General features: G+C 40.7%; 1 protein-coding gene across 5 annotated transcripts in view; it reads right to left on the bottom strand.

The window, feature by feature from the left end:
• Positions 1 to 20,588, bottom strand: part of ABR (ABR activator of RhoGEF and GTPase) — a 328,573-nt gene that overhangs the window by 77,975 nt on the left and 230,010 nt on the right. For all 5 annotated transcript variants that reach the window (XM_063450023.1, XM_063450024.1, XM_063450025.1 and 2 more), the window contains 3 exons: positions 15,925 to 15,977; positions 13,604 to 13,744; positions 10,986 to 11,107 (listed from right to left, as the gene is read on the bottom strand). In XM_063450023.1, coding sequence (XP_063306093.1) covers positions 10,986 to 11,107; positions 13,604 to 13,744; positions 15,925 to 15,977 — 316 coding nt within the window. The remainder of the gene's footprint in view (positions 1 to 10,985; positions 11,108 to 13,603; positions 13,745 to 15,924; positions 15,978 to 20,588) is intronic.

Below are 20,588 nucleotides of genomic sequence, written 5' to 3'. Positions count from 1 at the left end.
AAGGGGTTTTGAATCTGTGTATCTGCCCCCTCTGTCGGAGGGAAGGAGCGAAAGGCGCACCGCTCGATCGAACGCTCTTTAGTCAGACCGTTTGATTTTGTTAGTCAGGCGGGGTCCTGGTGTAAATAGCCCTAGCCGGACACCGGAGTCTTGTCTAGACTAGCGTTCTAGGGTGTATATTACGTTCGCTAGGTCGGAGGGACCGGGAAACTAAGCGGCGCCTGTATAAATTCGGTTCGCTAGCTCTCAACCTATCTGGGCTAAGTGGGAAGGCGTGTAAATTTGGAACCCACTAGACTTTTGATAGTGCGACTAAGAGGCGCCTGTGTAAATTCGGTTCTCTAGCTCGCTATATGTGGTGATTGGGCAGTGTGGCTAACCAAAACGGGTGTATATAGTTTTAGGTAGTCCATTCAAGGTATTGGCCAATAGTTTAGTTGGGAATTGTAAATGTGATGAAGATTGTTTAGTAAAGTGTATATCTTGTTAGATAGCGCGAGCTCAGCCGTCTAGCGAGAGTGTTAATAGTGTGTTGCTGTATTATAGTGCACGGTACCATAACCCTGTATATTTACTGACACTGTATATAAGTACTAATCATTGTCGTCCATTGCATGTTTTAACACCATAACCACTAATAATTGTATTGTGACCTTAACTTGTGCTTTGACCTATGCTAACCGTACTGTAACCGCTATTTGTAAAAGACGATGTTACTGGGGTGTGTTATAGACGGGTAATTCATATATAGAGAATTATAGCGTGGGTGACTGTATAGTTACGCCAAAGGGCATAATATTGATTATATAGTGACTGGTGTAACAGCTGTGTGTGTACGGGAATTCCCTGAGTGTTCATTGTTATTGTGTACGTTTCACTTGGTAACTGTACCACGTGGTGCTGTTGCCAGAGGAAACGGGTGTGACTGTTGAATAGTACGCGTGTATAGTATTCGTTGTCGACGACGTTCCATTGTTAAGTATGGGTGCGTCGCAGTCAACGATTCCGGATCCCTTAGGTTGTATGGTGAAGAATTTTAAAAAGGGATTCAAAACTTGTGATTTTGGGGTTAAAATGTCTCCTGTACGTTTGGTCACTTTGTGTACTAGGGAGTGGCCTACTTTGGTTGCGGCATGGCCGCCACGTGGCAGTTTGGATCCAACTCTGGTACAGCGCTTACACGTGGCTGTATCAGGTAGGCCTGAACTTTACGGCCAGTTTCCTTATATTGACTGCTGGAGACAGGCCGTAAATGACTCGCCAAAATGGCTTCAGACATGCCACGAGGAGCAGTGTCGTCTCATGGTAGCTAGGACTTGTTTGTCCACTAGGACTGGTGTTAGGCCCATTTTGGACACGCCCCCTGAGTCCGAGATCCCTTTGCCGCCCCCTTACTTTCCGTTAAGAGGAAGTGACGCAAATGCAGGAGGTCCTGCAACCCTCCTTTCATTACCCCCATCCACTTCCGCTTCCTCCTCCAGTACAGGATCCACCCCCCCTCGTACTAAATCTCCCCTTCCGGAATCAGAACCAACCCCCATTAAAAACGAATATCCTGATTTGGCGCCACTTCAGACTTCCGGTCAAGCTTCATCTAGCTCGACTCGAAGTGTTTTATTTACAACCTTTTCCCAAAACCAACTTCCCACATCCCCATACCCTATCTCTCCCCGACCGGAACCCATGACTGACGCCCCTTTACGTAGTCCCATACAAACCCGACAACTGACTGGTACCCAACAATTAAAGCACTATCAGATGCCTCTTCGCCTGAATCCCGGGTCAGCCTATATCGATGCCGCAGGTCAAATGGCACATGCTGACCCAGTCTTCGTATATGTCCCATTCACTACAACCGATCTTTTAAACTGGAAGACCCACAATTCCTCGTATACTGAGAAACCACAAGCTATGACTGATCTGTTCACCTCAATAGTACAGACGCATAATCCGACATGGGCTGATTGCCAGCAGTTATTAATGACTTTGTTTAACAATGAGGAAAGGACAAGAATTAATCAAGCAGCCATTAAAGCACTAGAGGATAGAGCCCGTGCTTTGAACCAAGCTAATCCAGCAGCATGGGCCGCAACACATTATCCCAACACCGATCCCGATTGGAACGTAAATGGTGCTGATATGGTTCAACTCAGAGCCTATAGAGACGCTATAATTGCTGGCATGAAAGCAGGAGGAAAGAAAGCTATTAACATGTCAAAAACAGTTGAGGTGATTCAGAAAAGCGATGAAGCGCCCAGTGTCTTTTATGACCGATTATTGGAGGCATACCGCTTGTATACCCCCTTTAATCCGGAAGACGCAGATAATTCCCGAATGGTGAACTCCGCCTTTGTCAGCCAAGCTTACGGAGATATTAAGCGCAAGCTACAAAAGTTAGAAGGGTTTGCAGGTATGTCCATCACCCAACTAATGGAGGTAGCGAATAAGGTTTATATGAATAGGGAAACAGAAAGTAAGAAAGAGGAAGAGCGCAAGATGCGTAAAAAGGCTGATATGCTAGCGGTAGCGATCGCAGGCGTAGATAGACGGGGCCCAGATAGAGGCGATAGTAGATGGAATAGGGAGCCTTTGAGTAGGAATCAGTGCGCGTATTGCAAGGAAGAAGGGCATTGGAGGAACGAATGTCCACAAAGAGAGCAGTACGAGAGAGACCTACCCAGGGCAGGTTACGGAAACTTTAGAGGCAGAGCGAGAGGTAGAGGAGGCCCCGGAGGGAGTAATGGTAATAGAGGGAGTAATGGGAACAGAGGAAGTGTTAGGGAAGACAGGTATATTCCAGCAGCGCAAAGGTCCCGCGATAGAGAAGGTAGGGACTTTGTAGGATTGGCTGACACGGTCATGGAGGACTATTGATACCGACCGGGCTCCATCCCCCTTGGTCGAGCGGAGCCTATGGTCGATGTATCAATAGGGGGAAAAAGGAGTGCGTTCATGATCGACACTGGTGCTGAACATTCAGTGGTGACTAATCTAGTTGCTCCTCCATCTGGAAGGACTATTACTGTGATAGGAGCAACTGGAAGAAGTGCTGAAAAACCGGTTCTTAAAAGTCGACTCTGTACATTGGGAGGCCACGTAGTAAAACATCAATTCCTTTATATGCCTGAATGTCCAGTCCAATTGCTGGGACGTGATATGCTATCAAAATTACAAGCGCAGATTACGTTCCTACCAAATGGAACAACATCTTTAAAGTTTAATGGACCTTCAGGTATTATGACTTTATCCGTACCAAAGGAAGAAGAGTGGCGACTTTATACAGTGTTGACTAGCCAAAACCCTAGGAGTGATGAGACATTATTTAACATACCAGGAGTTTGGGCAGAGAACAACCCACCAGGACTGGCCCGCAATATTCCACCTATTAAAATCGAACTAAAACTTGGGGTTTATCCAGTAAGCCTAAGACAATACCACATCCCGCAGAAGGCTAAGAAGAACATCCAATCTTATCTGGATAAGTTCATACGGTATGGTATCCTAAAATTCTGTACTTCCCCCTGGAACACCCCATTGCTGCCTGTTCAAAAGCCCGGTACAGATGAGTATCGACCTGTGCAGGACTTGAGAGCAGTCAATGATGCGGTTGTTAGTATACATCCAGTCGTGCCCAATCCATATAACCTGCTTGCTTTAATTCCGGGCGGGGCTACCTATTTTACAGTCTTAGACCTCAAAGATGCCTTCTTTTGCCTCCGAATTGCCGCAGAAAGTCAATGTATCTTCGCTTTCCAATGGGAGAACGCTGTAACGGGCTCAAAACGCCAAATGACCTGGACAAGACTGCCCCAAGGGTTTAAAAATTCACCTACCCTATTTGGTTCAGCTCTAAGTCAAGATCTATTGGATTTCGAGTCCATCCCAGGAGAGTGTGTATTGTTACAATATGTAGATGACTTGTTGATAGCAGCAGTTACAAAAGAAAAATGTCAGCAAGCAACGCACGATCTACTACACATTCTCTGGAAGGCAGGATACAAGGTGTCTAGAAAGAAGGCTCAGTTGTGTTTGCCAACTGTCAAATATCTGGGATTCCATATCTCTGAAGGTCAAAGAATTATGGGGCCAGAGAGAAAAGAAGCTGTCTGCCAAATACCGATACCCAAGAATAGAAGACAAGTGCGAGAATTCTTGGGGGCAGCAGGCTTCTGTAGGATATGGATTCCCAGCTACGCGATACTAGCAAAACCTCTGTATGCAGCTATCAAAGGTACAGAGCACGACCCCTTCTTATGGACTCAAGAACAGCAAACGGCATTTGAAGATGTGAAGAAGGCTTTGATGAGTGCCCCAGCATTAGGTCTACCTGATCACACACGACCATTCTACCTGTACGTACATGAGCAAAGAAGAATGGCTGTGGGAGTATTGACACAGTACTTGGGATCATGGCAAAGACCTGTTGCCTACATGTCTAAGCAACTGGATGCAGTGGCCAGCGGACTTCCACCTTGTCTAAGAGCCGTAGCTGCAGCCGCCCTGCTAGTAGCTGAAGCCGATAAACTCACTCTGGGTCAAGAACTTTATGTACGAGTCCCGCATGCAGTACAGACGTTGTTGGATTACAAAGGAAATCATTGGTTTAGTAACAGCCGTATGACCAAGTATCAAGCAATGTTGTGTGAAAACCCAAGAGTGCATTTAGAGACTGTAAACACCTTAAATCCAGCTACCCTTTTGCCACAGCCTACTGAAAGTCAACATGATTGTTTGGAAGTAATGGATGAAGTATTTTCAAGTAGACCAGATCTTCGTGATTTTCCCATCCAGAACCCCGATGTTCAATATTACACCGACGGCAGTAGTTATGTGAAAGAAGGGATCCGCTATGCAGGATATGCAGTGACAACAATAGACAAGGTGATAGAAGCTCGGCCACTGGCGAAAGGAACATCAGCACAAAAGGCAGAATTGATAGCACTGACACGAGCGTTACAATTGGCTGAAGGTTTAAGAGTGAACATCTATACGGACTCCAAGTATGCGTTTTTAACCACTCATGCCCACGGAGCTTTGTATAAAGAAAGAGGACTACTGAATTCAGAAGGCAAAGAAATCAAGTACGCAGCTGAAATCCTACAACTATTGGAAGCAGTGTGGGAGCCGAAAGAAGTCGGTATTATACATTGTCGAGCGCATCTGAGAGGAGATGGTGATGTAACCAAAGGAAATCGGATGGCAGACAATACAGCTAAGCGTGCCGCTGAATCAGGAAGACAGGAGTATGTGGGTCATATAGCTCCTCTAATACCAACCCCACTGTCTCAATGGACTCCAGTTTATACAGCTCAAGAAGAGGAGTGGTTAAAGACTGAACTGGGAAAGTATTTGGAGAACAAGTGGTATCAGCTAGAAGATGGAAGAATAGTCATACCAGCATCACTAGCGGTAGAAATTGTCCAAAACTATCATAACGGGACACATTCTGGGAGAGACAGTACAGAAGAATCTCTCAGAAAACATTTCTACATACCAAGACTGTCCAACTTGACTCAGGCCATTGTACGAAGATGTGTAACGTGTGCTAAAAATAATGCAAGACAAGGACCAGTAAAGCCACCAGGAGTCCAGTTTATGGGGGGACTCCCCATGTCCGATCTACAAATAGACTTTACAGTGATGCCTAAATCGGGTGGAAATCGTTACCTGTTGGTAATTGTGTGCACCTATTCAGGCTGGGTAGAAGCATGTCCTACTCGTACAGAGAAAGCAGGAGAAGTTGTGAGATTCCTGCTACGAGAAATAATACCCCGATATGGACTACCCTGTTCTATAGGATCGGACAATGGTCCAGCTTTTGTTCACCAGTGCCTACAACAACTGACTCATATGCTTGGTATAAAGTGGAGGCTTCATACTGCATATAGACCCCAGAGTTCTGGTAAGGTAGAGAGAATGAATAGAACTATTAAGAACCAGTTGGCAAAAATGTGTCAGGAAACCCAACTTAAGTGGAACGTTCTCTTACCCATAGCTCTATTGCGAATCCGCAGTACCCCTACCAGAAGGATGGGCTTCTCTCCTTTTGAAATCATGTATGGGCGACCACCTCCCGTACTTGGTAACTTAAGGGGGGATTTGAGTCAGTTGGGAGAAGGAATTACCCGGCAGCAGGTTGTAGAGTTGGGTAGGACTATGGAGGAGGTACAGAAATGGGTACAAGATAGATTACCTGTGAATATTTATCCCCCAGTTCATAGTTACCATCCAGGAGATCAAGTATGGATTAAAGAGTGGAATAATGTACCGTTAGGGCCCAAGTGGAGAGGTCCTTATGTTGTTCTTTTGTCTACCCCTACAGCGATAAAAGTAGCCGAAGTGACTCCGTGGATACATCACTCCAGGGTTAAACCAGCAGCAGTCGATTCTTGGCAAGTTACAGCAGATCCAGAGAATCCCTGCAAGATCCGGTTAAAACGCACGACTCAGTCGGAGTAACGAGGAATTATTGTGGATTACAAATTTTATTATTTTTGGGATTTGGTGCGTGAGTGAGAAGGCCATAATAAAGCCTGTCCGCTTACCAACACATAGTATATAAGCCAGGGAAAGTCTCGAAGGGACTCCTGTGAAGACGAGCAGAACTCCATTCCCTGCAGCCCTTACATCCTGGAAGCTGAGGTGCCTTCGCACGGACGAAGACTGAGGATGACGGCGAAAGATGTGTTTTTAATAGTGTTTATTTATATGTGTTTTTATATTCAGGAAGGTAGAGGTACCGACACTCCTAGCTGTGAGGTATGCATTAAGACTACGAGAACAGGTAACCATATTTCCCAAACCCTAATTTGGCATTCACAATACGAGTGTAAAGGAGATGTATCGAGATGTAGATACCTAAATATAGACTATAGTGTGTGTCATTTAGGAGTAGGAGAACCTAAGTGCTTCAGTCCAGAGTATCAACCCCGTACAATTTGGTTGACTCTCAGGAATGGAGATCCTCAGGGGACCCTAATTAATAAGACAGTGTTAGAATCCGTACATTCTTCGGGTGTTCTGCTATTTGATGCATGTAAGGCGATATCAAGTGGTAGAAAGCCGTGGAATGTATGTGGGGATCTTAGATGGGAGAGGACGTATGGGTCTAATGATAAATATATTTGTCCCAGTAGTAAAAATAAATATGTGAGTCCTAGATGCCCAAATAAAGACTATAACTTTTGCCCATATTGGTCTTGTGTGGGGTGGGCAACTTGGGGACAGACAGTAGACAAGGACATGATAGTGACTAAGTTGCCGACTAGCCCATATTGTAAGTCTATGGAATGCAACCCAGTCCATATACTTATAAATAACCCCGACAAGTTCTTAGATAAGTATGGCAATTTATTTGGGTTTCAGATATACGGGACGGGTTTAGATCCTGGGACAATATTGTTTATAGGGATAGAGACTGATACGGTATCCTCCCAGACTCATCAAGTATACCATTCCTTTTATGAAGAGATGAGTATAGATAATAAGATCCCCCATAATGCTAAAAACCTGTTCATTGACCTAGCTGAAAGTATTGCCGGTAGTCTTAATGTTACCAACTGCTATGTGTGTGGAGGTACTAACATGGGAGACCAATGGCCTTGGGAAGCAAAGGAGGTAATGTCCGGTTCTGAGGCAGTTGACCAACTAATATCGACTCAAGCCGATTATCATATGAGTGTTAGAGGTAAATCTGAGTGGAGATTAAAGACCTCCATCATAGGTTATGTTTGCATAGCAAGGAAAGGAATAATGTATAATACTTCTGTAGGAGAATTAACTTGTCTAGGGCAAAAAGCTTATGATGATGATACAAAGAATACAACTTGGTGGTCGGCTTCAAATGTCTCAGAACCATCTAACCCGTTTGCTAGATACGCCAATTTAAAGGATGTGTGGTTTGACCTATCTATCACATCTACCTGGAGAGCCCCAGCAAATTTGTACTGGATCTGTGGTAAGAAAGCCTATTCGGAGTTGCCACAGGACTGGGAAGGGGCATGTGTGTTGGGTATGCTCAAACCATCCTTCTTCTTGTTACCCATTGAAACAGGTGAGACTTTAGGTGTTAAAGTGTATGATGTGAATCATAGGAAGAAAAGGGGACCCATAGAGATAGGCGCCTGGGAAGATAATGAATGGCCTCCCCAGCGTATTATAGATTATTATGGGCCAGCCACGTGGGCAGAAGATGGTACCTTTGGTTATAGAACCCCTATTTATATGCTCAACCGCATTATAAGATTACAGGCGGTGGTTGAGATTATTACTAACGAAACATCACAAGCGCTCAATCTTCTAGCGAAGCATAATACCAGGATGAGGACAGCAGTGTACCAAAATAGATTAGCCTTGGATTACCTTTTGGCAGTAGAGGGAGGTGTATGTGGGAAGTTTAACCTAAGCAATTGCTGTCTTCAAATAGATGACGAAGGGCAAGCAATAGCTGAGCTTACTAGCCATATGGTTAAACTAGCGCATGTGCCTACTCAGGTATGGAAAGGGTATAATCCAAGTAGTTGGTTTGGTAGCTGGTATGAGTGGTTTGGAGGGCTTAAGGCAGTGGTAGGTGGAGTCCTACTGATTTTAATGTTGTGTCTACTCCTACCGTGTCTTATACCCTTAGTAGTTAGGTCTGTGCAAAGCCTGATAGAAAATATAGCAGAGAGGAAGGCTGCTGCACAGATAATGGCAATATATAAATATAAGGCTCTAGATCAGGGAGAACCAATGCAGGAAGATGAATGTTGAAGATTCACATCATAAGATAAGTCTGGTCTGGTTCAAGGTAACTTGCGGTGTATGCAAACTAAGGTTAAGTGATGCCTCAAGTAATTGTAAAATATCAAGAGGCATCAAAGGGGGGAATGTGGTGGAATCTCGGTAAAAATAAATTTAGTAGGCCGAGATTACCACGTGGCATGTGTACGTGCATATGCTGACGTATCGATCAGTTGGTTGCACGTGGCAAGATACGATCAGTAGTGTACGGAGCATGTGCAAGAATACAGGATATAGTATTCCCCTCCTCCATTGTGCTGGACAGGCCATGCGGTCAAACAGGAAGTTAATTCTTATTTGTGTTGATTGGTTAAGAGAATGTGCGGGTGGAGCTTAATATGGGAGGAGTTATGTGCCTATATAAGGAGCCTGCACTATTGTCCGGGGCTCAGAACTTGCTGTATTTTGGTGACATTAGTCCCTCTGAGTCCCGATCGGTGATCCAATAAAGAATCTCTTCCTTCCTGAAGAAACCTGTGTCCATCTCTCTGTGCTTCGCTTCCGTCAGTTTCTCCGGTATCACCTCTAGGTTTCCCCATATGATTTGGTTATTTGTATTTTATTGAGGTTGCCACCATAAGTTTAATAAACATATGGGCTGGCAAGGAGTAAAAAGCTGTAGGTATTAGTTATTTTGAAACTCTGTGTCCTGGTTGATTGGTTTAGGGATCCCAGTAATAGAGTTATCGTACTGGTTGGCTGGCTGCTTGGCCCATATAACCTGGGACAAGTAAAAGAGAGATAGGCCTGAGAGCCACAAGTGACTTTGTAAAGGCAGTGGCTGGTCACAGTACAGGCAGAGGTGTAGATACCTGCCTGAGACAGGAGCTGAAGAGCCAATAGCAGAGGGGACAATACCGGTCTGCCTGGACGAAGAGAGCTGCAGCCTAGGCGACTGGGGCTGAAGCGTTCCAGGGTCCCTGAAAAAGTCTAGGAAGGGGACTGGGCAGAGGTACTGAATTGGAGTAGGGGAGTTCCGTCACATTATAGTTTTGCAAATATTCATCCAGTTGTTGTTTAAAAATCTTTACAGACTCTGATAAAATCACATCTTCAGGCAAAAAAATTTACATCCCTAGCGTTCTTGCTGCAAAACATATCATTCAAACGCCAACACTACACACAAATACATTCAAACTTTAACAGTACATACAAACACACCACTGCATTCACACATTTAGGGGACTAAAAGTCGGTTAGCAACCAGGAAGGACCACTAATGGCTGTCTGATTGACAGCCACTAGAGGCAGTCTTAGAACTGCAAACTGCAATGTAAGTATTGCAGGTTCTCAAACTGAAATGATTTACGTTGCAGGACTAAGTGAGACGGGGACACTGCACCCAGACCACTTCAATGAGATGAAATAAGAAGTGGTCTGCGTGACTATAGTGCCCCTTTAAGATTTTTTCTTGTTGTTGTCCGGTTGTGCCCAGGAGTACAAAGAAAATATTCAAAACATGTCCTGTTTACCGATATGCAAAACTCTTACCTATAATGATTTGTTTAAGTTAATATAAAACAATACACTTTACTGTAGTGACTCAAACCACAACATTGTTCTTTACCATCCTCAGTAGAGCATTATCTTCAATGTTATCTAGAGATAAATTCTTTCCACAAGTATTAGCATTTTGCTGTTACCCAGCGTAAAAGCACATTTTATCCATACCTTATATTCACAAATGCAAATTCTAAAGTAAAATCAACCCATCAACTGAAAAAGTTACAATAGATACGATTTCTGCTTTATGTCATTAGTGTGATTGAAGATCAGGGTGCACAATTCTCACCAATGAATCTTAGCAATTGTCATTAGAAGTGTGATTGAGGATCAGGGTGCACAATTCTCACCAATGAATCTTAGCCATTGGCAAGTAGAAAATTAGCCGTGACGAGAAACAATTCACCCCTGGTGAGAATGCCACAGACTCCAAGAATTGCGGTGGCTAGTAACTTTTAAAATCTGTCTAGAAGCATAGATAGGATGTGGAATCTTAAGCCTGGATTGGGGAAATACATTTTTAACAAATTACTATTTATTTTCAGAATGTCTTGCTCTGACAACAATAATAATCATAACTAATTTGAAGGAATGCTGTGAAGGATTTAGCACAGTCAATCACTGCAATATACTGCTACTATACTGGTCTTAAAAACTACAAGAGGGTAAGTTCTAGCAAATAAAGGCCTCTCATCACATACCCCACAGCTGCCTTCTTGAGCTTGGCACAAAGGAGGAGGTCTGTAAACAGGAAGAGATGCCGTAGTTTGCGAGAGTTTTCGGATAACTCCACCATGAATCCATCTTTCACCAACTGTCGTGTCTGCGTGAAAGACAATTGTATATATTAATTAGTGCACGAGAGAACAATATCTGAAGCACAAAACTGAAAACATGTGATCAATTGTCAATGTTTTTGAATGTATGTCTTATGTTTGTCAGATACATTACTGAAAATCCATTTAGAGGGACACTATAGTCACCTGAACAACTTTAGCTTAATGAAGCAGTTTTGGTGTATAGAACATGAACCTTAGTCACACCTCCCTGCATGTGACTTGCACAGCCTTCCATAAACACTTCCTGTAAAGAGAGCCCTATTTAGGCTTTCTTTATTGCAAGTTCTGTTTAATTAAGATTTTCTTATCCCCTGCTATGTTAATAGCTTGCTAGACCCTGCAAGAGCCTCCTGTGTGTGATTAAAGTTCAATTTAGAGATTGAGATACAATTATTTAAGGTAAATTACATCGGTTTGAAAGTGAAACCAGTTTTTTTTCCCCATGCAGGCTCTGTCAATCATAGCCAGGGGAGGTGTGGCTAGGGCTGCATAAACAGAAACAAAGTGATTTAACTCCTAAATGACAGTGAATTGAGCAGTGAAATTGTAGGGAATGATCTATACACTAAAACTGCTTTATTTAGCTGAAGTAATTTAGGGGACTATAGTGTTCCTTTAAGCATTTCAGGTTATTCACTAAAGTGTAAACTGTCTGGAATTTAACGTAAATTCGTAAGGCATGAAAATAGCCTGACTTAACCTTGAAATCCTGACAGTTCACACTATAGTGAATAATCATAATAGTGTAAAAAAATAAATACCCAACACTCATGTTTCTAGATAACTACTTGTATAGAGAGGATTTCAGGATACGGATAAGAAGGATAAATGGGTTCCTGCTACATCAAAGCGGTTAACTTACAACCTGGCAAAATCATGGCTGTCCATTTTTGCATGTACACACACAATGACATGCATCAAACAAACACTGAAGAACAATGAATAGTATAACAGTATAAGCATATGGTTCTATCACCTTTAGTGCTTCAAAATACCATACGGACTAATGCTAATATTGCACATCTTTTCTGAGAGCAGCATTTTTCATTTTGGTTTTTAACACTCTTAACAGCACAACCATATGGTACTTTAAGAGGTCAGCACATTGTGGTAAACTTTCACAAACTAGGTAGATCTTACTTGCTTACTACGCAAAACATTGGAACATGTCGTATTGTTTCAGAACATGAAACTGAAATGAAAACAGAATTGCAAAAATATCCATACGGTGACTATAGACTAATTGGATAATGTTTTTACACCAACAATTTGGGGAAATGTGTGCAATTCAATGTCTTTAAAAAAAAAATATATATATATATATATATATATATATATATATATATATATATATATCTCACCTCACAGGGATACATTGTCAACAAGTATAAATGAAAGATTAGCCAACCATTAATGTTATCTTGATAGGTATGGCTGCCACACATTAACCCAAGCCAGAAGGGGTTAGTATGGCCCAGAATTATTGAATTCTCAGTACACACAAAAACATACATTATTATATAGGAAAAAAGAAAACAAATCACCACAGCAAAATATAAATTATATATATATATACACACCCACACACACAATAAAAATAATATAAATATTATATAAAATAATATATAAAGTAAATAAATTATAGAAAACTCATCTCCTCTAGAACTCAAACATGAACAAGTAACACATACTGTCGGAACACATGCTATCAGTTTGACGGTTACAATCTTGAGCTTATCATTTCCTCTGAAGAAATAAGCTGAGCTGAGCAAAGTACAGATCCATCAGAAAGTTAAAGGATTGATGTAATGAACCCAAAGATATACACTCAAATAAAGATACTCTCTATGATCTAAGTCTCTCCTTTTCAAAAACTGAAAGGGGTGCATTGTATGCAGCTGTCCAGGGTCAATCTGCTTTCTGCATGACGTTCTGCAAGCTTCTATAGTAATGATGTAATTCTAAGCAATGTAAGCAAAGGAACAATAAAGCTTTTGAGCTGCAATATTTTTAGCTTAATGGCTTTCTCTGGTGACTTTAATCTCTCAATGAACCAATCAATGACATGGCATGTGACGGATCTGGTGGATGTTTTTCAGAATTTTAGTATTCAAATTCACGATAGGCATGCGTAATTCAGAGCCTTAACCCAATTCTGCACCTCCAGGGGTAAATTACTATTAAAATACAGACGGAAGGAAACAAAAAGTTATATGCACAGTAAATGACAATTAGTTGCAGTCTACAGTCCAAAAGGGGAATTTACCATGAAGACAAACAAGCCTTTCAGATCGGAATCGCTCTAGAATATGTCACCACCTCCCAAAGAAACAAAGTATGAAGAAATGGCTTAATTAACACTTAAAGGACAAATAGAGAAATAAAAAGTAAAAAGTAAATGGACAAATAAAACATAAAATTGAAAATAAAATATAAACATAGAAAAAAACAACAACCCATCAGTGGTTTTGATCTCTTACCTCTCCCTTTGGTGTTGTGACAGCGGTCCTCCTGGGATCAATATCCTCATTGATACTAGACAGAAAGTTCTGGGAAATACGAAGTGCATCCTGGAGTAGGGGGTAGTCTGGGTGATCAGTGGGTGTGTGTTTAAGGAGATCCTGAATTAGAAAGAAAGAAAGAAACAGTCAGGATCTCCAAACAAAGCTAATTCAATATATTACATTTGAAATTAAATTATGGTGATGCTTTGTGACCGCACAGAAATACCTACATACACCTATTGATGCTCTACAATACCGAGTACTACAGAAATACAGCCACTGCAATACTAAGCAGCTATAGGTAAACAATTGCAAGCTGATGTTCTGCAAAACTAAACAGCAGTAATACAGTCACAATTGATAGCTGTATAATACCAAGCAACTCCAGGTATACAATCACTATTAGATACTCAGCAATACCAAGCAACTCCAGGTAAACAATCACTATTAGATACTCAGCAATACCAAGCAACTCCAGGTATACAATCACTATTAGATACTCAGCAATACCAAGCAACTCCAGGTAAACAATCACTATTAGATACTCAGCAATACCAAGCAACTCCAGGTAAACAATCACTATTAGATACTCAGCAATACCAAGCAACTCTAGGTATACAATCACTATTAGATACTCAGCAGTACCAAGCAACTCTAGGTATACAATCACTATTAGATACTCAGCAATACCAAGCAACTCCAGGTATACAATCACTATTAGATACTCAGCAATACCAAGCAACTCCAGGTAAACAATCACTATTAGATACTCAGCAATACCAAGCAACTCCAGGTAAACAATCACTATTAGATACTCAGCAATACCAAGCAACTCTAGGTATACAATCACTATTAGATACTCAGCAGTACCAAGCAACTCTAGGTATACAATCACTATTAGATACTCAGCAATACCAAGCAACTCCAGGTATACAATCACTATTAGATACTCAGCAATACCAAGCAACTCCAGGTAAACAATCACTATTAGATACTCAGCAATACCAAGCAACTCTAGGTATACAATCACTATTAGATACTCAGCAATACTAAGCAACTCCAGGTAAACAATCACTATTAGATACTCAGCAGTACTAAGCAACTCCAGGTATACAATCGTTATTGGATACTCAGCAATACCAAGCAACTCCAGGTAAACAATCACTATTAGATACTCAGCAATACCAAGCAACTCCAGGTATACAATCGTTATTGGATACTCAGCAATGCTAAGCAAATAAAACTCAGCAATATACATGTGGCACTATACTACTAAGTGGTTGCAGATCGCTATACATATTCTGGGTACTAATAAATTAGAGGAATACATTCCAAGCCTCACACTCTGATGTACTGGGACATCATAGACACAATGCAGTGGTTAAACAAAGCAACCCAATAAATGAATGCCGATGTTAGTTAGTGAGCATATCAATTCAAAATGGAAAAGCAGTGACAACATCTAGTATTTGCTATGTAAGCAATCCTAGAACTTGCAAAAACATCATAATTTTATCACAACTTTATTACTAGAAGTTACATAATGTATTCCTCGCTTCTGCTCCTTTGTCCCTTTCTTATCGGGATCTACATGTGAGGACATCATTTTTTGGATGTTTTTTTTACCTGTGTTGTATATTTGACTATCTTTAGAATTCTTGTTGAATTAAATGTAAACTCTGGACTTCACTATAGAGACTACTTTTGAATTTTTTCAAATTAAAGAGTATTGTGAGAATAGTCTAAGGTCAAGGTACAACATGGCTTTAAAGAACATTTATATCAGTAAACTAAATTAGCTTACACGTGTTTTAAAAGTGACATTGTTGTTTTTCATGTTTCCACCAGGGGGTGTTGCCCTGCAGTAAATTGGCATTTATCCTCACAAAACAATGGAAAGTAAAATTTGGATATTTATCAAATATTGAAATTAGCTTGATACCAAATAGAATACACAAAGATTTATATTCATTAACTGTGATAAGACCTGGTAAATGAAAAGGTCACTATTATATGGAAATATACAAGTCGGAGCTAAATTAGAGTTTGTTAGTTTGTTTTTAAGTGTACTCTACTATTTTTATTAAGTTAAGTTAGATTTTCTTTTTGTTTACAAAAATCTGAATGCTTTCAGAAAGGCATTATTAATACCAACAGAGTGCTTGAAATTGTTTGCCTTTTACACAAGGGCAGGCCAATTGCAGAGAAGAGGATCATGGGACTTGAAGTTCTGCATGGTGCCCCTGTACTAAAATATGAGTAATGTTATTTTTGTGGCTGATGACAGAGATACTCACATGGAGAACAAGTGTGCTACGGGTCACGCGATCTATTGGTTTGTACAGCAATGCTGGAATCAGAAAGAACAAAAAGATAAAGCATTAAAAAAAGACAAAGTGATTGCACAGCAAATCTAACTGTAAGAATAATACAATCTATGGTGGCAATAACAAAACAGAGGAGGAATGCAGAGAAGCTAAGCAGACAAGTGCCAACACGATATGTACATTTCTACAGCGCTTGAGTTTGCCAATTTTGATGAAAGATTTATGAATTAGAAAACCGGAAAACTACCATCTTAAATCTATGCAATGTAAGAAAATGAACGATCACCTGGAAACCAAACATCACTTCCTTAAATGCCAATGTGAATACATTCTATTTAGGCTCGGCTGTTTTCACACTGCCTGGCATCCAGAACAGGGAATTGGGTTTTATTTTGTACCATGTTAAAAGGACACTGTGGGCACTGTCTCATCTTCATTTTAGTGGTTATAGTGTCTATATTCCCTTGGCATCATCCTACCATTTTGCTTCAAACCTCTGTTAATGTTCTAATGCTAAACGAGTCCCAAAGAGATTACATCCCCGTGCTGCTTGGGCTAATGAGTAAACATTAGCATGAGTAACAAGAGACAGCTGTGATTGGCTGAGTGTCAGCTGACTACATTTAGCCTATCACAGCACCCATTGCTGGCATGAATTGGTATGGCTAGAAGGAAGCATGTAATCTTAAAGGATCACTATAGGGTCAGGCCCCCCACTTAGCCCCCTATAAAAGTTTAAAACACCTTATTTCCAGCGCCGTGCGGGTTGGCTGGCGCTGGCTCCGTCCCCCTTTGTGACATCATCAAAATGGCAAATTTTTAGCCAATCAATGCTTTCCCATAAGGAAAGCATTGGATTGGCTGAAATCGGCACGGGAAGGGGCCAAATGCCGTTTTGGCCATTCAGGACCTCCTTCATAGAGATACATTGAATCAATGCATCTCGGTGAGGAAAATTTAGCGTCTCCATGCAGAGCGTGGGGACGATGAACGGCAGTGCTGCTTACTGTGCAGCATTGAGCCAGGAAGCACCTCCAGTGACCATCTGAGGAGTGGCCACTTGGAGGTGTCCTTAGGGTCAATGTAAACACAGCCTTTTCTTTGAAAAGACAGTGTTTGCATAAAAATGCCTGAAGGCAACAACTACATTAAGCTATAGCTGTTCTGGTGACTATAGAGTCCCTTTAACCATAACTCCAGTAGGGGCATGGCTGTGGGTCATAGTATGTATATTTAGTGTTCTATTGCTTGAAAATAGTTTAACTCTGAATGGAGGGACAAAGCCAGGGTCCATGCACTATTAACAATTAAATGAGATGAAAGCGTTACAGTGCCTACAGTGTCCATTTAAACTGACCCCGGTGTTAAAAAAAAAAATAAAAAAAAAAATTGATCCCACATACATTGAATACAAATGTATTCAATGTAAAATATACCAAGCTCAGTGTATAGATCTAATCGTATGCTCGGTCTAATGACAAGTGCACTCTAACAGTACAACACACATGAGGTTCAATATAAAGTTTTAGTGCAGCAACATAAATGGTAGCAAGTTTTAAAAGTTATTACATAACATTAGTTAATGAGTAGAAGTATGCAAAAATCAGCTTGTCAGCTGTAGAGAACTGTATGTAGAGAATCAAAATGGGGAAAATAGAGTCAGTCACTCTGAAAGTAGTTAAGGAGCACATCGCCCACATGTGAAGGGTGGTACCAACATCTATCCTACATCGCCAGCACATTCTACCCAGCAGCAAGAGGGTACAAATCTCTGGGTGTGCAACCTAGAGCCTACTGAACCCTAGCTGCAAGAACAAATGGGTTAAGATGCACATTTCAAGCGTGAAAGAAATGTCTATGTTTCACGCCTGATTGGCCATATATCAGAGTGGGCTGGGTTGGCGCTATTGTTTCAGAGATGTGTAGATATGTAAAACGAAATGCTATGGTATATTTGGGTTAATCTTTGATACAATTGGGGATGGACAGACAGACAACAGTAGTTATGATAAAAACACCCACTTCCAGTCATTTTTATCCACTGTGTTTTCTTATACGTACTATTCTATACACCAGTCTACTGCCAAAAAATATACACAGGTTTAATAAGGTCATGGTTCTCCCACGATTTCATTTTAAGAAGTTTGCCTTTATAATTAAACATACATGAAAAATATCTTGCAGTTTCAAGAAATGTAAAACATGTTGCAGGCAGGTAGACAATTGTAATTCTTGTATATACGATCACGCCAATGTAAAACAATATGTTGTACCTGTTCTTTCATGATAGGTGTATACAAAGGTGAAATGCCGCACTATACCAGTCCTTTCAATCTGAGCTGAATTACCATCAAAAGTCAATGTGGAAATTGATTTGCAATAAGTTTTATCACTCAGAATTACTTAACATTTAAGTTTGCTATAAGCTCTTTGTCTCAGTATGCCTTTCGGAGTCTGCTATAATAATTGCTTCAAACAAATGTGGATAAAAATAGCAGTGATGTTGCCAGGCGCAGGGTGTGTTGGGGGGAGGGAAGCATTTATCATATCTCTAAGTGCTGTAATGCTTTATATGAAGATAATTTAACATTGGAACACTGATGTAAGGTAAGTGATGTAATATCCACCTCACCTGCCTGGCCCAGCATTTCACTCCTTTTTTGTCAGTGGGTTCTATTTCTTGCATTTATCTCTCCACCCTATCTTACAAAACATGATTGGGTTCTGATGTTTATAAAGGGGGAAGGGCAGAGACCTATTGCATTTCACACACACACACACAAAAAAATGCACCACATCTCAGGAAAATGACCAAACGTAATAACGTCAAACTAATGCAGCATTAAAAAAGAAAAGAAAAATTTATGCTAACCGATCCTTTATGGAGGTTAACTGCAAATAAAGAGAAAGTAGCTATATTGAGATTCTTAAGGACTTCTGATTCACATTCTTTTTGAGGAATGGGCATGCAGAACATTAGGGAATTTGTTAGTCAAAGAGCGTTAAGAAGAGGGCTTAATAGAAGGGTTACCATATCCACCATGTTTTTTTATTTTTTTTAGGGACACATATCACGTATACATATTGATGAAAAGGGTCGCACATGAAAACAGTTTTTATGTCGAAATCAAAAGTAGATGTACAAGATTAAATGTACACTCCATACCCCTGATGAAACCCCTGATGGAACCTCCTGATGAAAGTCCCAAACGTGGACTGAAACGTTGAAGCAGCTTTTTAAAGATTGAGCAATAAACGTATAACTTTTAAGCACCTTTTGGAATCCGTGAGTGCTGGTCATCTCTTCTATTGGTATATATATATTTGACAGTGGAGTGTCCCTTCACGAAATTAGACCATGAAGAATCCTGCACAATATGCATTATACATACTGCGGGGTAACCCTTTTGATGTATTTTCATAAATATTACATTTTGCGTGGGGTGAAGAGACAGAGCAGTGAGATACAACCCTTTTAGTTCTCACTAATAGTGTGATTATGGCATTAGAAGAGTTGTATCTATTTGTTCATCATCAGGAAGGAGAGACTCCATGTCAATATTGCATGAGGACATCCAGTCTTAAAAACACCCATAGAAAAGAACGGACTCAATGGTTTCCTATAGTGAAGGTCTAATGTGCGACAGGCAACTGAGGCACATGTGCATTAGGTTTACAGATCTCTCTGACACCGCCGAAAAATCAGGTAAGTGAAAAAAGGGTTTTTAATCCTCCACTGGCCAGGTGGAGTACATGTTTATTAAATAAAGGGATAAGCACATATAATATTAACAATCTTATCTAAAGGTTATTTTAAGAACCAAGAACTAATTCTCTCAGGGATCAAAAATGACTCAAAACAGAAACTATAGTGTAATTCAACGGTCTCACAAAAAGTTAATTTGTTATAAAAATGGTGTTAACGTATCTGTGAGCATAATGTTCTCTTGGTATCTGGATACAATCATGTGACAGATCTAAAATGAGTAAAATTTCTTCTGCTTTTAGTATTATTTCACAAATGAGATCATGTTATATGGCACTGTGACTTTACAATTTCCAAGCATGAATGCCTGTTACATCCACGTCTCTTAGTCCAAGGGGGGGCGAATAAGATACAGAAAATGTAAAGCAAAAAGTGAAAACAGGCTTTATACCCACCTCACAGGATTATGTTTGCCAGAAAAATATCTTTAAAAGGACACTTTGGACACTAAAAACCCAAAATAACTTTAGGGTTCCCAGCACCAATGCAGCTTAATGTAGTAATTCTCGTGTCTATAGCCTGTCCCTGCAGATTAAGCAATAAAAGGATAGTGCTTACATTGCTGCCTAGTAACACCTCTAGTGGCAGTCACTCCACGGCTACTAGTGGTGCTTTCTATTGCAGTGTAGCACTGTGCACAACACATACGTTCAGAGTCTACACTCTGTGCATGGAAATGCTGAACGCTCCCCATAGAAATGCATTGATTCAATGTATCACTATGAGAAGATGCTGATTGGCACAGCGCTGCATTTTGCCATAGATGTGCAATAGTCTCTCAATGCTTTCCTACAGGAAAAATAAAATCTTTGGTGATAAAATAAAATAATAAAATATACTCACAATATATAGGGCAGACTAACTGCTC

This window comes from Pelobates fuscus, chromosome 1, assembly GCF_036172605.1.
Source record: "Pelobates fuscus isolate aPelFus1 chromosome 1, aPelFus1.pri, whole genome shotgun sequence".
Classification (NCBI taxonomy): domain Eukaryota; kingdom Metazoa; phylum Chordata; class Amphibia; order Anura; family Pelobatidae; genus Pelobates; species Pelobates fuscus.
The sequence above is the reverse complement of the archived record's forward strand: the minus strand, read 5'-3'. Positions and strand labels throughout refer to the sequence as shown.